The 15714-nt window shown below is 48.6% G+C and overlaps 1 protein-coding gene across 1 annotated transcript; it reads right to left on the bottom strand.

Moving 5' to 3' along the window:
* Positions 1-885: 885 nt before the first annotated feature.
* ostn (osteocrin) lies at positions 886-6834 on the bottom strand. Its single transcript, XM_079373310.1, has 5 exons — positions 6448-6834; positions 4360-4452; positions 1920-2149; positions 1661-1806; positions 886-1105 (listed from the first exon to the last, which is right to left on the bottom strand). The coding sequence occupies exons 2-4, from the start codon at positions 4450-4452 to the stop codon at positions 1719-1721; spliced, it is 411 nt and encodes a 136-aa protein (XP_079229436.1). The 5' UTR covers positions 6448-6834; the 3' UTR covers positions 886-1105; positions 1661-1718.
* Between the last annotated feature and the right edge of the window lie 8880 nt (positions 6835-15714).

Raw genomic sequence — 15714 nt, 5'->3', positions numbered from 1 at the left:
TTTCTGTGTCTGTAGCTTTAAATATGTAAATGAGCTGTGTCTGACCACGCCCCCTCTCTGGAAGGGCTCGGGTGTGCTCGCTGCTTTCTGGCTCCATGTCCTATTGTTTACGGTGAGAAGGCAGACTCAGAGGGCAAACACCTAGCTGTGGGAGTGTCACCCACCTGGGGGAGGGGCTACTGCCCTTTGTGATGTCATGAAGGGGAGGGGCTACTGCCCTTTGTGATGTCATGAAGGGAACATCTCCAAACGGCCTGTTTGAGCAGGCAGAAGACGGAGAGGATGGACTTTTCTCATCATTGGGGGGTTTGTAGACAGACAAGTTAGAGGAACATGGAGGAGAGGATTCTGGGTAATATGTGACCTTTAAGGTCACGATGATGATTATGAAATGTTCACACGTCGTCTCGCTGCAGCTCCAATAAAACAAACAAAAACACTGAAAGAACAACGAGGAAGAAACTCAAGTCAAGTCGCGTCAGTTCAATTTCACGTCGAGGCGAAAGACGCCTCCAGTCGAGTCGAGAGGCGGCGGGGGGGGGGCGAGGGGGCGGGACGGTGCATTCAGGTGGTCACTGATACACTGCAGCAAAGATTTATTGTAAATTATGAGACTAATCGTCATCAGCAGGTGAAATCTGGCCGATGTGAATGTTTATGAAATTATAAATTTAAAAACGTTTTTTTTAACCCTTTAAAAAACAGATGTGTTGATGTTGTTTCTGATGATCGTCCTGTTTAAAGGACGAATGTGCGACATGTTTCATGCTGGATCTCAAGTCGCACATTCGTCCTTTAAATTCATTAAATTTCAAAATGTTTGAGAGAAAAAGCTTTTTTTTTTTACGTTCGCTCGTTAAGACTCGATCTGATCGGAAGTTTCACACAAACTAAAGTCGTCGTTTTGGTCCTTGATTCTGTCTTAAGTTTACCACGCAGCACCTGAATGCACCATCGCTAAACATTCATTGCTATTGCTCTGTGTGTGTGTGTGTGTGTGTGGGGGGGGGGGGTGGATGAGGATGATTGGCAGGTGGTGGGCGTGGCTCAGCAGGTGACTGGCGGCTGGTGATTGGCTGTGTTTCATGCATCTGTTGTGATTCCTCTGCAGAGCGAGAGAGAGAGAGAGAGAGAGAAACAGAGAGAGAGAGAGAGAGAGAGAGAGAGAAACAGAGAGAGAGAGAGAGCGAGAGAGAGAGAGCGAGAGGGAGAGAGAGCGAGCGAGAGAGAGAGAGAGAGAGACAGGGAGAGAGAGAGAGAGGGAGAGAGAGAGAGAGAGAGAGAGAGAGAGAGAGACAGAGAGAGAGAGAGAGAGAGAGACAGAGAGGGAGAGAGAGAGAGAGAGAGAGACAGGGAGAGGGAGAGAGAGAGAGGGAGAGAGGGAGAGAGAGAGAGACAGGGAGAGAGAGAGAGAGAGAGACAGAGAGAGAGAGAGAGAGAGAGAGAGAGAGAGAGAGACAGAGAGAGAGCGAGAGAGCGAGAGGGAGAGAGACGGAGAGAGAGCGAGCGAGAGAGAGAGAGAGAGAGAGAGGGAGAGAGAGAGGGCGAGAGATAGAGAGAGAGAGAGAGGGAGAGAGAGAGAGAGGGAGAAACGACGTCAGGTGATTTAAAGGAACATTTCAGTTTTTGTTCCTTTAAGAGGTGATCTGCAGTTCAGTACCTGTCCAGAGGAGGGCGCTGTAGAAAGAGGGCCAGCAGTCAGAGGGAGGGGGCGTGGCCTACCCTCGACTGTTCGGTAGACGGCTCATCCCAATCCTGTCGATGGGCGGTGGATTGGCTCGTCGCCGTGGCAACTCAACGACCTTGCTACAAACACAAATCGGAAATAAAATATTCAACGAGTGAGTTTTTAAAGGAGCATTACGTAACGCTGACACCGAGTGGTTAAAATGGGTACTGCATGTCACACATCGTCCTACCTTTGTTTGCTCGCCGTCTGTTTGGTCTCCATGGAGCTGACTGACAGGCGGTCCAGCGGGGCGTTGTTTCCGGGGAAGCTCCTCTTCCTCTTTGGCTCCATGACGTCGTTCTCCATCCTCACCAGGTCGTCCAATCGGAGCAGCTTGGCCGTTAGCTCCTCCCCCGTCTTTATCTCCCGGGTGCGAGGCCGAAGAGCCGTCGAAGACCTGGAGAAGAGGCGGTCTACATGCTGGGAGACAACGTCAGGCAGGGGTGAGGATAAGTCCTGGAAGAGTCACGACATCATGACAGCATCAAACAGAATCAACAGAACACGACCACACGGTGGCGTGCGTTCCATCCCAGCCCGTGTTGGCGAGTCGCCCTCTTTACGTACTCAAACGGTCACAAACTCAGGACGGGTGTCGGACAGTGTGTCCCGAATGTCTTCAAGATCCAGACAGGAAACAGCGTCAGTTAAAACCCCGGGGGGTCGCCGCGGCGGGAACGGGAAGGTCGTTAAAGACGTCGTCTCCTGACTTCCTGACCTCGCCCACCTTGCTGCTGTCACAGGAAGAACAGATCTGATCCCTCCTGTGATTCGCTTTAAGGCGGCGCCGCAGTACGAGCTCGGAGCAGAGTTCATCTGAAGGCGTTTACACGCCACGCTCAGCTCGCTCGTTTGAACCGTCTCGGCGCCCGCTCCTCCTCGTCCTTTTGTTTTCTGTAAGGGAGTCTCCGGATGGAAAATATTGACCTCGGCGGAGAGGGGCCGCCCTGATCCGTGTCTCCACCTCGGCTGCTGTTTTCATACGTCAGGACTTCACGCTGGGAATCTTCTCTTACATCACGACCCGACGGCGAGCAGTTTCTCACTTCCTGCCTGTGATGAGTCACACGATCAGGTTCCATCCAGACTCAACAGAAAACAGCAGGCCGTCACACCTCGCAGCTTTGTGTTGGCCCTCGCTCTGATGTCACATCACCTGATACGGGCTCAGGGGCCCCTCGGAGGGAGGGGCTGCTTGTTTTGGCCCTCGGGATGATTTGATAGGAAACAATCTGATCCTCCGCTGCTCCGAACTGATCCGGATTCTGCTGCGTCAGGACGACCGGTGCTGCAGAACGTTTGGCTGGAAATTCGCCGATCACGTGGCGGAGGAACAGAGCAGATATCACAAGACACCAAAACTCCAAATGATCCCAAAGTCCGACATTAAGAACAGGAACCAGGTCGAAAGATTAAAGGACCAATCAGAGAGCTGCTCTCTTCCTGTGTGATCAGACAGCCAATCAGAGAGCTGCTCTCTTCCTGTGTGATCATGAAGGAAACCTGCTGTGTTGTTGAAGCTTCTCTGACAACAATGCAGCAGCCAGTATGTCCTCCTTCTAACTTTAGATTCTGCTCCTGAATGCTCTGGATCTGATTGGACCAGAGAAGGTAGGCGGGGCTTTGAAGGCCGTTTTGGACGCCCCTGGGTTTGCCAGATATGAGAGCAGTTATCAGGTGAACAGGTGTTGCAGCGATGGAAGCGGGCAGTGGAACTGCTTCAGATAGAAGTGATTGTACCCGAGCTAAAAAGCCTCTGCATGTTTCTAATAAGCTCCAGCAGCAGAAAGCTGCTCAAACTAGGATCAATGTTGAAGATGAAACATGGAGAGAGGTTAGAACGCAGAAAGCTTTACAGACCCATGCAGAGCTGGCTAAACACTAAAGCTACGGTGTCCACCACATGCAGAGCTGGCTAAACACTGAAGCTACAGTGTCCACCACATGCAGAGCTGGCTAAACACTGAAGCTACAGTGTCCACCACATGCAGAGCTGGCTAAACACTGAAGCTACAGTGTCCACCACATGCAGAGCTGGCTAAACACTGAAGCTACAGTGTCCACCACATGCAGAGCTGGCTAAACACTGAAGCTACAGTGTCCACCACATGCAGAGCTGGCTAAACACTGAAGCTACAGTGTCCACCACATGCAGAGCTGGCTAAACACTGAAGCTACAGTGTCCTCCACATGCAGAGCTGGCTAAACACTGAAGCTACAGTGTCCACCACATGCAGAGCTGGCTAAACACTGAAGCTACAGTGTCTCTACATGCAGAGCTGGCTAAACACTGAAGCTACAGTGTCCACCACGTGCAGAGCTGGCTAAACACTGAAGCTACAGTGTCTCTACATGCAGAGCTGGCTAAACACTGAAGCTACAGTGTCTCTACGTGCAGAGCTGGCTAAACACTGAAGCTACAGTGTCCACCACATGCAGAGCTGGCTAAACACTGAAGCTACAGTGTCCACCACATGCAGAGCTGTGTGAGAGGAGGGGCGGAGCTCTCTGTGATGATGTGTGTGTGTGTGTGTGTGTGTGTGTGTGTGTGTGTGTGTGTGTGTGTGTGTGTGTGTGTGTGTGTGTGTGTTTGTGTGTGTGTGTGTGTGTGTGTGTGTGTGTGTTCTGACCTGAGGGTGCTGCTGGAGTCTGAAGCCGTCGCTGCAGTGAAGCAGAGTGATGGAGAGGAGGCAGGAGATCAGCAAACAGCTGCAGACCTGCATCTAAACAACAACAACAACAACAACAACAACAACAACAGGGTCAGACTCTGAACTGTTCCATCAGGATCTTCACACCTTTCTGAGCTTTAGATGCCTTCATCTCAGAGACAGGACAGTGGGTGGACTCAGAGACCACGAGACCATCAGAGCCCGGGGCCGCTCACACACGGGGGGATTGAGGGGAAAGCTTTGTGGGGCCCCGTCTCGCTGCTCCTGTAGGAGGACGAGTCTCTCTCTGTTGGAGGAGGACGCAGGAGACCTGCACGCAGACCGACTCTACAACATCTTCTGTGTCGTCCACAGGCAGCAAACCAGAGCCCAAACCAGTCCCTCCCTGGTTCCCAATATAGAATATAGCTAAATGCTGTTAGCACAGATAGCTCCTCCCCCCCGCACAGAGCTGCTGTACAGGTCCGGACCGAGGTCAGGACCGAGACCCTCACAGGACCTGAAAGGACATCCTTAAACACCATGAGGTGTTTTGGATCTGACCACGTGATGGAGGATTTCCTGCTGCAGCCGGACACACGGCAGCAGCTCAGGAAGAAGAGCGACGCCCCGAACTCGAACTCACAACCTTCACATGAAAGAAACAAACGCAGGAGCATATCTTCAGAGCCGCTCAGCAACAACAGGACATTCATGGACTCATCTGTTCCAGCAGGGGGCGCTGGAGGCTCAACGATGGCTCCCTATACGCCGAGGCTATAGTCCTCCGAGCAGGCTGCCGGTTCAAGTCCGGCACGCGGCTCCTTCTGCCCCGATATCAAACTCTGAGTCATCAGTGATGCTCACAGAGAACAACGACTCTTTTTCTGTTTCCAGTTTCATTGACCACTTTTCAAGGTTGTCTTCTAATAGTTGAACCTTTTGCACACACACACACACACACACACACACACACACACACACACACACACACACACACACACACACACACACACACACACACACACACACACACACACACACACACACACACACACACACACACACACACACACACACACAGCAGGACACTTTTAGCTCCACTGAGGGGTGAAGTGTATTGTCCAGCAACATCGTCTAATTTTAGCATTTTCCATCCCTCCAAATAAACGTCTTTGGGACGTCACGTGCACGCTCACTGACGTGCACGCTGCTGCATTCTCCCCAACACACACACACACACACACACACACACACACACACACACACGGAAACACAGTCAAACAGATGCAAAACACGCACACACTCAAAAACAGACACTTGTTAACGTCAGACACATTCTTAATGAAGCACACGCAAAGGTGAACTTCTCCCGTTCCCACCACTGCTGATGCTGACGTCCTGCAGCACGTGTGAGGACACACACACACACACACACACACACACACACACACACTGTTCAAATTCTTCCATTCACAAAAATACCCCGAGTTTCCTCCCTGCGGCTCGGCAGCAGCAGCAGCAGGCTGAACATCACCTCAGATATCACAGAGACACCTGAACGCCACATTCTGACACTTCCACATGAGGCGGCCTGTCACTGCGGGGGCTTTAAAGCAGCTGCCTCAGGATTTAATGTGAGGACAACATAACACACAAAGAAGAAGTTTGCACTGCAGCAACAGAAAGACAGACACACTCAATAAGTGATGAAACAATGCAAAGAAACGAATACTTTCAAAATAAATCAGCCGAGAATAAAACCTCAGGGAAACACCTGCAGCAGCTTTTAAACTGTTTCACTTTTATTCTGCTGTCTTAGTTCAACAATAACACAGACGACAGGTTAGTTTAGAGAAGCTGTTCAATTTATCATATTTGTCATTTACATCAAATGTGTCAGAAACACAATCCAGTGAGTTTTCTCCTGCAAAGTTTCTGCAGAAAAGAATAAAAAGGATCTCCTGAAAACTTATTTTGCACCTGCAGGGATCTGAACATGAGGACACACACACACACACACACACACACACACACACACACACACACACAGAGCAGTGTGGGTACCTTCAGTCTGGAGTTGAGTCTCAGTGAGGAGGAGGAGGAGCAGTGAGTCTGTCCTGCTGCGTCTTCTCTTCTCTCTTTCTCTGTCTTCTCTTCAGGTTTTATAGCAGCTGCCCGGGAATCTCCCGTCCAATCAGCAGCCTCCGCTCCTGTGACATCACTTCCCGTGCCCCCCTATCCAAACTGTTTTCCACTGTACGTGTGTGACATGTCATCATCAGGGCCATTACCTGTTAATGAAACCTCCCGGGAGTAATCACCTCTTCCTCTCTCACGTTTCCTCTCCTTTTTTAAATTTAAACATTTCTTCATCTGTGAACCACCAGTCCTGGACCCTCACCGGAGTCCTGGACCCTCATCTGAGTCCTGGACCCTCACGGGAGTCCTGGACCCTCACGTGAAGTCCTGGACCCTCATATGAGTCCTAAACCCTCACATGAGTCCTGGACCCTCACTTGAGTCCTGGACCCTCACGGGAGTCCTGGACCCTCACGTGAAGTCCTGGACCCTCATATGAGTCCTGGACCCTTATATAAGTCCTGGACCCTGAGTCCCCAAAGACTTGTATAAAACACGTCCAACAAACTATGTCTTCCTGCACTGTGATTGGTCTGAACATGTGTCAATCAATCTCAGGGTTGCAACTGTCGCGTAGCTAGCCTAGCTTATCATGCTAACAGGACGACAGGTTGGTGAGCTATCAAAAGGAAGTCCAGAACCCGAGGAGAGTTTCAGCCAATGAAAGTGCTGCGTTTTGCACACGCTGCAGGTGTTCATTTTTAGTCTATATTAAAACAAGCTAACACAAACAGGGTTTAAAACAAGCTAACACAAACAGGGTTTAAAACAAGCTAACACAAACAGGGTTTAAAACAAGCTAACACAAACAGGGTTTAAAACAAGCTAACACAAACCGGGTTCAGACAGGAAGTAGCTCTGCTACGATCTACTGCGGTGACACAAGCGACGCTGATAAGCAACTTAAAAAAACCTCGTGTGACGAGTGCAGGTCGCCGATCTGTGGATCGATTCATCGAGGTTTAAGTGTCCCGATGTTGGAGGTTTGAAAACCTTAGCTTGTGCTAGCTCGCTAAAAGTCTCCTCCATTGAAACTCGTGTTATATTGTCACGTAGCTTGCAGTGTCGGTACGCGCAGTAAAGCTACACGTCTGGTGGCGTGAAACGCAGGAGGAGGAGGGGCCATTTTAAATGTTTACAAGCTGCTATGAATAACCCTACTGACTTGACCTTGAATGACCTTTCACCTCGAAGCGTCCCCGACTTGAACCTCTGAGCAGCTGATCTGAACTTTGAAGAGATTAAACTCGGAGCGGATTCATCTCTAAGTTTGTCAACTGGGTGTTTTTTTTTCTTCTCCTCTGAGTCGCTGTTGCCATGGGCGACGACAACAAGGCCCTCTGCCACGGTCGCTGTATCCCTCCGGGGGCCGGATGACCTCCGCTCCAATCCCTCCGTTCATCCCTCACTCCATTCATTCGAGGCGGAGGATTGGGTCATTGAGAAAACACACCTGGGTTAATAATAGTAATGACACCGCCGCTAACACGCTAATAATGACGGAAAACACTTCTGACCGCGCGCCCTTTAATTAGGGACGACCTTCCCGGATGGAGGTGATGTCATGTTACCTCTCTGACCACCCCGACTTACCCGTCATGTACTCTGTCGCTATGGAAACAGAGTACATTGATTTAAATACAGGTAGGAAGGAGAAGATGGAGTGATTATTAGCAGGCAGGCACAGCACTCACACACACACACACACACACACACACACACACATACAGACACTCACATACATACACACACTCACTGTTGTGTGAAGGACTGACGTGTTACTGAGCTAACTGCAATGTAATAAAAAAAGCAACATGAGATTTGATCAATCAGAAGATCTACAGACTACAACGCCTCTTCTGAAACCGTCATCCATGTTTTATATACTGTCGATGGCTCAGACACATTTGGTGTCTGTCACATCCAACCAACCGTCATCCACCATCCAACCAACCATCCAACCATCCATCATCCATCCAACCAACCATCCATCATCCATCCAACCATCATCCATCCAACCAACCATCATCCATCCATCCATCCATCCAACCATCCATCATCCATCCATCATCCATCCATCCATCATCCATCCATCCATCATCCATCCATCCATCCATCATCCAACCATCCATCATCCATCCATCCATCCATCATCCATCCATCCATCCATCCATCCATCCAACCAACCATCCATCATCCATCCAACCATCATCCATCCAACCAACCATCATCCATCCATCCATCCAACCATCCATTCATCCATCCATCCATCCATCATCCATCCATCCATCCATCCATCATCCAACCATCCATCATCCATCCATCCATCCATCATCCATCCATCCATCCATCCATCATCCAACCATCCATCATCCATCCATCCATCCATCCATCCATCCATCATCCAACCATCCATCCATCCATCCATCCAACCATCATCCATCCATCATCCATCCATCCATCATCCATCCATTTCTCTGTGTTCTACCAGGTGACAGTCAAAGGAAGGTAAATCTCTGTTAGCAACAACAACCACTTCCAGCTCTTTCCAGGAGAAGTTCAACCAAAGTCTTCTGTGTGTTCCGGCTTTGCCACCGGGTCAGCTAGCAGTTGGACCGGCCTGGAGAGCACCAAGAAGGGAATTTAAATAATGTGTTGGATCCCTTTGACATGAAGGAGCAGCTCTACAGAGGAACATATGGGCCTGCTTCTGTCCTCATAAAGTCCCCACCAGAGCTCGGCCAACTCTGACAGAACAATGAGTTCACCAACTGTTGCAGCGCTGAGACCTGAACACGGTCTCTCTGTGTTTGGACTCGACAGGAACCAGGAGAGGTCAAACTGGAGGTAAAGTTTAAACTAACAGAACCGGCTGTCAAGGTGAGTTATAAAAAAGAGCAGCAGGTGAGTCACGACTTTGGCTTTGGGCTTTTTTTTTGGGGGGGGGGGGGGAGTACCATCACCTCAGCAACACGGACAACACAACCATCCGCAGCAACGGAGTCAACGGGGATGAGGAAGTTCTCAAAGAAGGACAAACCACACCGGCGTGGTTTTGAGGTCCCGCTCCTCAGGGACAGAGACATTTATGGTGACAATATGAGGCCGTGTTTCAGGGTCGATACTGCCGACTGTAACTAAACATAAACGTGAAGGGAGTCGCCCAAAGCTCGAACTAAACGTTTCTGATGTAGCTCACTCAGATTAAAAACAGAGATTCATATTTGCTGAAGATCTGGTTTGTTCCTTTTTCAGGTCACTGAAGCAAAGACTTCAATCTGCGCTCAGTCTGAACAAAGCGTGTTTCAGTTCTCTGGGAGGAAAACAAAGTGTTGCTCATTGGCTTCCCGGCAGGATTTGACCCGTAAACTCTGCGCTCCCACTCCTGTCAGTCGTGCGTCCTGCTGACTCTGCAGTCACGGCGTAAAGCTCTGGCTGGTGCTCGCACCCGATGATTCACTCAGGTCAGATGACTCACATCTCGTGAGTGAAGCTCCTCTCTCGGCCAAATCAAGCCTGGAGGATTCCCCTGGATATTCCCCACCGTCCTCCGTCTCTCGCCCCCGGCTCTTCCCAGAGTCACTGTTTTCTCAGTCGGCCTCACGCTGAAAGCCGAGACTGAACCCTGAACGCTGCAGACGCCACGCGGTCATCAGCTGCTCGTCAAACAGGCCGACCACACCAAAGACCGGCTCCTTCATTTAGAGTTCAACCCTGCTGTAGTGCCTTTTAGCAACACGTTGAACATGCACGCTTCCACTCGGCGACCTGATGTGGACAGCAGACGGAAACAAACATAATGAAGTCTCTGCAGACGCAGGAGCGCTTGTTTTGTGCATCTGTGATAATGAAAGCTGCAGGACGCTGGACAGGTCGACGGAAAGGACAGATTTATTAAACACACTCGGGCTGTGGGGTTTAATGGGGGGGGGAGGGGTCGGGGGGGGGGGGGGCTGAGGGATTCCCAGTTTCCAGTGTTGAAGCCGACGGAGCTCCCTCAAACGTCTATTTAAATGTTTCCAGGATGACTTACCGGTTGTGCCTGGGAGTCGACCTGTCCCACGCACACACACCTGGGAAAGACATCAGCTGCTGCTGCCGTCTCTGCTGACAGCAAAATCAGGTCTGTTCAGGACATAAAGCAGACGCACAACACGCCTTTACATGTCCACAAATATCCTGACACACTGTGAACATGTTGATCAGAGAGCGAGTGGAGGCTTTAAAGCTGATGAAGATGGAGGGATGCTTCTTCTTCACCTGCTTCAGAAGTGAACGCTCTTATTAGAAACTCTTTTAACCTCGACAGCTTTGTTGTTTTCATGATGTGAAGAAGCTCAGACCGTCTTTAGAATCAGTTTGTTTTATAAAAGCTTCCTCTTGGACGATCCTACTGTTGATGCTGCTACGGCGTTATATCGTCCCAGTCTGTGAATTCACCGTTGTGGAAGAACGGCACGGTGGGAGTTCCACACACACACACACACACACACTGCTGAGGAACTTGCCCCTGTGACACCTCTGAGGACGGACTGAAGGTGAAAAGGTCAGTCCTAAGATGGCTTCAGAGAGCTGACCTGTTGGTGGCGCTCCAGCGTTTGGACTCCAGCTGGTCGGTCGCTGGTTTTCACGTCTTTCACACATTGAACAGTTTGTTTTGTGTGATCGGGGAAACGTGTGCTGCTCCAGATGGAACAGAAGACCGACGAGTACAGGAGGCTTTTCTGCTCCACCAGCTGCTTCACATCACACACATTATACTCATTTTCCACCTAATTACTGTGTGTGTGTGTGTGTGTGTGTAGGTGTGTGTGTGTGTGTGTGTGTGTGTGTGTGTGTGTGTGTGTGTGTGTGTGTGAGTGTGTGTGTGTGTCTCAATGAGACGTGTCATTGGCTCGTTACTGAGTAAACAAACAAGGGGAAGCAGCCAGCCTATCAGCACAGAGTAGCGTCCTCTGGGAGTGTGTGCGGGCACGAGCTGGTGATCACTTCAGGAGGCGTCGACCCTGCAGGACCAGAAGAACGGATCCATTAAAAACACATTTTAGAGCTTCGATGCGTCCCAGAACAAAAGAACCAAAAACAGTTCAGGTGTCACACAGGCGTAGTTCAGCCTGTAACCACAGGGTGGCAGTAGAGTACAGCACAGGTAGCAGATGCTGTTGACTCTGAACAAGCAGGCTGCAAATCTAAAACACATTCAAACACGTGAGATTTGTCTGATTCTATTTTGGGACTTGTCATGACTTTAACTGGAAGACCGAACAGAGCGGAGGACTCGAGTGATACGCAGGAAAGAGGAGTGGAGTCAAACTCAGACCGCCGACCTGGCGTGCAGCCTGCAGCCTGCAGCGTGTAGCATGTAGCGTGTAGCCTGTAGCATGTAGCGTGCATTGTGTAGCCTGTAGCGAGCAGCCTGTAGTGTGTAGCATGTAGCGTGTAGTGTGTAGCGTGCATCCTGTAGCGTGCAGCCTGTAGCCTGTAGCGTGCAACGTGTAGCCTGTAGCATGTAGCCTGTAGCATGTAGCGTGCAGCCTGTAGTGAACAGCCTGTAGCGTGTAGCGTGCAACGTGTAGCCTGTAGCCTGTAGTCTGTAGTGTGCAGCGTGTAGCCTGTAGCGTGTAGCGTGCAACGTGTAGCCTGTAGCCTGCAGCTTGTAGCGTGCAGCCTGTAGCGTGTAGCGTGCAGCGTGCGACCTAAACCTGTCCTCTCCTGTGCGTGTGGGGAAACAGGTTCGAAACTGGTAGAAACCAGAATGTGATCAGATTTTTTGAAGTCGCTCCAGAAAGATAAATTATAAATTCATAAAAGATGAAATCTGAGGACTTCCTGTCTGCTGCGTCTCGGAGGTCTCTGAAGGGTCAACGTGAGTCGACTGACAGCAGTTACACTCTGAGAGCCGCGGCGCTAATCTGCTCGATCAGATGACACTTTAGAAAGCCAGTTATCTCTGACATGAGAGCGCACGCTTCAAAGAAACTCGCCTTTAAGTATTTCTTCTGCTCAGATAATCCAGTATCTGTTTCATGTAAGTATCCGAAGGTTCAAAAAGGTACGAGCTCAAACGTCCCGGAGGTCAAAAGCTGACTAATGGGCGGGCTGCTGGCGGCTTCTGGCACGAGATGAAGGCGGGCAGGTTGGCGTGGGCGACGGCTAACAGCAGCTTCGACCAGATTTCGGTGTTGCAGTTAATGCTTGATTGACGGCTGTATGCCCCGCCTCCTCAGCGACACCTGTGCAGGTGACTGAGCCACACAGGCCCGAAGGAAGACTCAGACGATAGATTCAAATAAAGAGACGAAGGAATACCAGAGAAGTCAGAGCAACAGTCACGTCATGTTTGGCTCTGAACAAGTCATTGAGCTTCCCATAACCGTGAGTGTCCGCTTCAAACTGAAACAAGAGTCTGCTCTGCAGCGGACCACCTGAGGGACGTGTCTCCTCTCTGTCATTGTCTCCATTGTCTCTCTGTCCTCATTAGAACACAAGAACACACTCGCACAGAAACACGGTGTGACAGGTGAGGCCGTCCGTCCTGCTCAAGCGTCCTTGAAAAGTTGCTGAACCCTGACATGCCGCTGGTTTGATTCCCATGACGGATGCTGCTGTCAACGCCTCTCCACTGACTCTGTGTGTGTGTGTGTGTGTGTGTGTGTGTGTGTGTGTGTGTGTGTGTGTGTGTGTGTGTGTGTGTGTGTGTGTGTGTGTGCGACGTTTAGTTTATTATTTTATTATTTTGTGATTTGGCAACATCAAGTGCATCATTTTATTTTGGTGCAGCGGTAGGTCAGTCTGTGGGAACTTGTTGGGAACTGGAAGGTTGTCGGCTCAAGTCCTGGTGCAGAGATACTGCGTGAGCACTGCCAGTGTGCCCTTAGGCAAGGCTCTGAACCCTCAACTGCTTGGATGCTTTTTCATGTGCAGCAGCCCCTCACTCTGACATCTCTCCAGTAGAGCATATCCATAGGACCCCGTTTGTGCATGTGTGTGTGTTTTAGCCTCTGTGTGTGTGTGTGTGTGTGTGTGTGTGTGTGTGTGTGTGTGTGTGTGTGTGTGTGTGTGTGTGTGTGTGTGTAGCATGTCCGGGTACCAGAGTATAAAATAATTATCACTCGTGGGATAAATAAAGCAGATCTTCAGTCAGTTACATTGTATGACCAGAGGTGGCGCCAGAGAGAAGTAAATAAAGCTCTTTAGTTCTTCTTCAATTTCCAACCAGAACAAAGAAGAGAAAACAGTTTGCTGAAAAACAACCAGCTGTAAGGAACGTTATCTGAGGTCTGAGTGAACTGTCCCTTTAAACCACTAAACTCTATACACTCATTTCACCTCACTGATTCTCTTGTTGGACTCTGATTGGCTGCTGCTGATGTGCTGAATTAAAATATTGGCAGGTATCTGAAGACATGATTGATGCCAGCGACCCCCCGCGTCTGATTGGTGGATTACACTCTGATTGAGCGCGCTCACTGGGGACACGCTGGCCTGCTTCCATCACCACGGTGACAAGGGACACCCCTCCTGAGTCTTACTTACAGACATTAATGAATCAAAAGCAACAAGACTGATTCTTTCTATGGAGTCTGGTGTAAACATGTAAACATTGTGTAAACAGTGTGTAAACATTGTGTAAACAGTGTGTAAACAGTGTGTAAACATTGTGTAAACAGTGTGTAAACAGTGTGTAAACATGTAAACATTGTGTAAACAGTGTGTAAACAGTGTGTAAACATGTAAACATTGTGTAAAAAGTGTGTAAACAGTGTGTAAACATGTAAACCGAGTGTAAACATGTAAACATTGTGTAAACATTTAGAAACATTTTGGAAACATTGTGTAAACATGTAAACATTGTGTCAAATTTTTAAACATGTAAACATTGTGTAAACATTTTGTAAGCATTGTGTAAACATTTGTAAACATTTTATAAACATTGTGTGAACATTTTGTAAACATTTTGTAAATATGTAAACATTTTGTAAACATGTAAACATTGTGTAAACATTTTGTAAACGTTGTGTAAACATTGTGTAAACATTTTGTAAACATGTAAACAGTGTGTAAACATTTTGTAAACATGTAAACAGTGTGTAAACATGTAAACATTTTGTAAACATGTAAACATTGTGTAAACATTTTGTAAACATTGTGTAAACATTTTGTAAACATGTAAACATTGTGTAAACATTTTGTAAACATTTTGTAAACATGTAAACATGTAAACATTGCTGCAGGTATCAAATGAAATAGTTCTTTAAATCAGATCTGTATAATAGTTCAAGACGCTGGCTGATAACTATATTTATTTTGAATCATTCAGGCTGTATTTTATGCTTTTGATTTATATGAAACGTTTATCTGGACGTTTTAGATGAATGTGGCTCATTTTGAGTTTGATTCTTATGAGAAAATGAAACGAAAACACCTGCTAAGATTTGACTCTTTGAAGTGTAAAAACCCAACAGGCTGAACACATGTTGGTGACTCAGCACTTTTAATTCCTGTAAGTAGATAGATAGATGTGTGTGTGATAATGTGTGATAATGATAGTGTGATGATACGATGGATGTATCTAAATAACAGAGTGAAGCAGCAGCACATATTAAACAGGAGTGTTGTTGAATGTGGTTAAATTAAAGACACTTTTCCTCTGAGAGAAAAACTCCTCACGTTAGACAGAGAAACACATTAAAAGATAACTGTGCAGCTCTTTTTTTTTTCTTTTTACGACCACTACTACTGCTTCCATGACAACCAGCGTTGTTGGCTCGCCGTTTGCCCCTTCAGGCTTGGCCGCTGTTCAGAAACTCGTATTTGGTTTAGAGGCACAACAGCCACCAACAGACCGGCTCCCGGCCCCTTTCTGCTCCGTGTTTGGGTCCTTTTCAGGCGGCTGCTGTGATGCTCTGTAAAGGGATAGCGCGTGTGTGTGTGTGTGTGTGTGTGTGTGTGTGTTTTTGTATGAGCGTGTAACGGAGGGTTGTTGGCTTTAAACGGCTCAGGGTCCCAGAATTCGTCCTCACATGACACGACAGTGGAGAGTCTCCACATGTGCACAAAACTGCAGTCTTTACTCGAGCAAACAACCACTCAGATTGAGACTGTAGTTTACACTGCAGCCTGTATGTGTGTGTGTGTGTGTGTGTGTGTGTGTGTGCATGCTCACACTCACACACAGAGATATTTTGGGCT

Source organism: Symphodus melops, assembly GCF_947650265.1.
Source record: "Symphodus melops genome assembly, contig: scaffold_117, whole genome shotgun sequence".
Lineage (NCBI taxonomy): Eukaryota > Metazoa > Chordata > Actinopteri > Labriformes > Labridae > Symphodus > Symphodus melops.
Note: the sequence above shows the minus strand (reverse complement) of the source record. Positions and strands in the feature narration are given on the sequence as shown.

Bases quoted from the DNA above. Each gene is read 5' to 3' on its own strand.
- ostn (XM_079373310.1), bottom strand. From the start codon at position 4,452: ATGCAGGTCTGCAGCTGTTTGCTGATCTCCTGCCTCCTCTCCATCACT. The intron at 2,150-4,359 runs GTCAGAACACAC...GTTGTCTCCCAG, and splicing joins GACTCCAGCAGCACCCTCAG to CATGTAGACCGCCTCTTCTC. The intron at 1,807-1,919 runs GTAGGACGATGT...TTGTGTTTGTAG, and splicing joins CAGACGGCGAGCAAACAAAG to CAAGGTCGTTGAGTTGCCAC.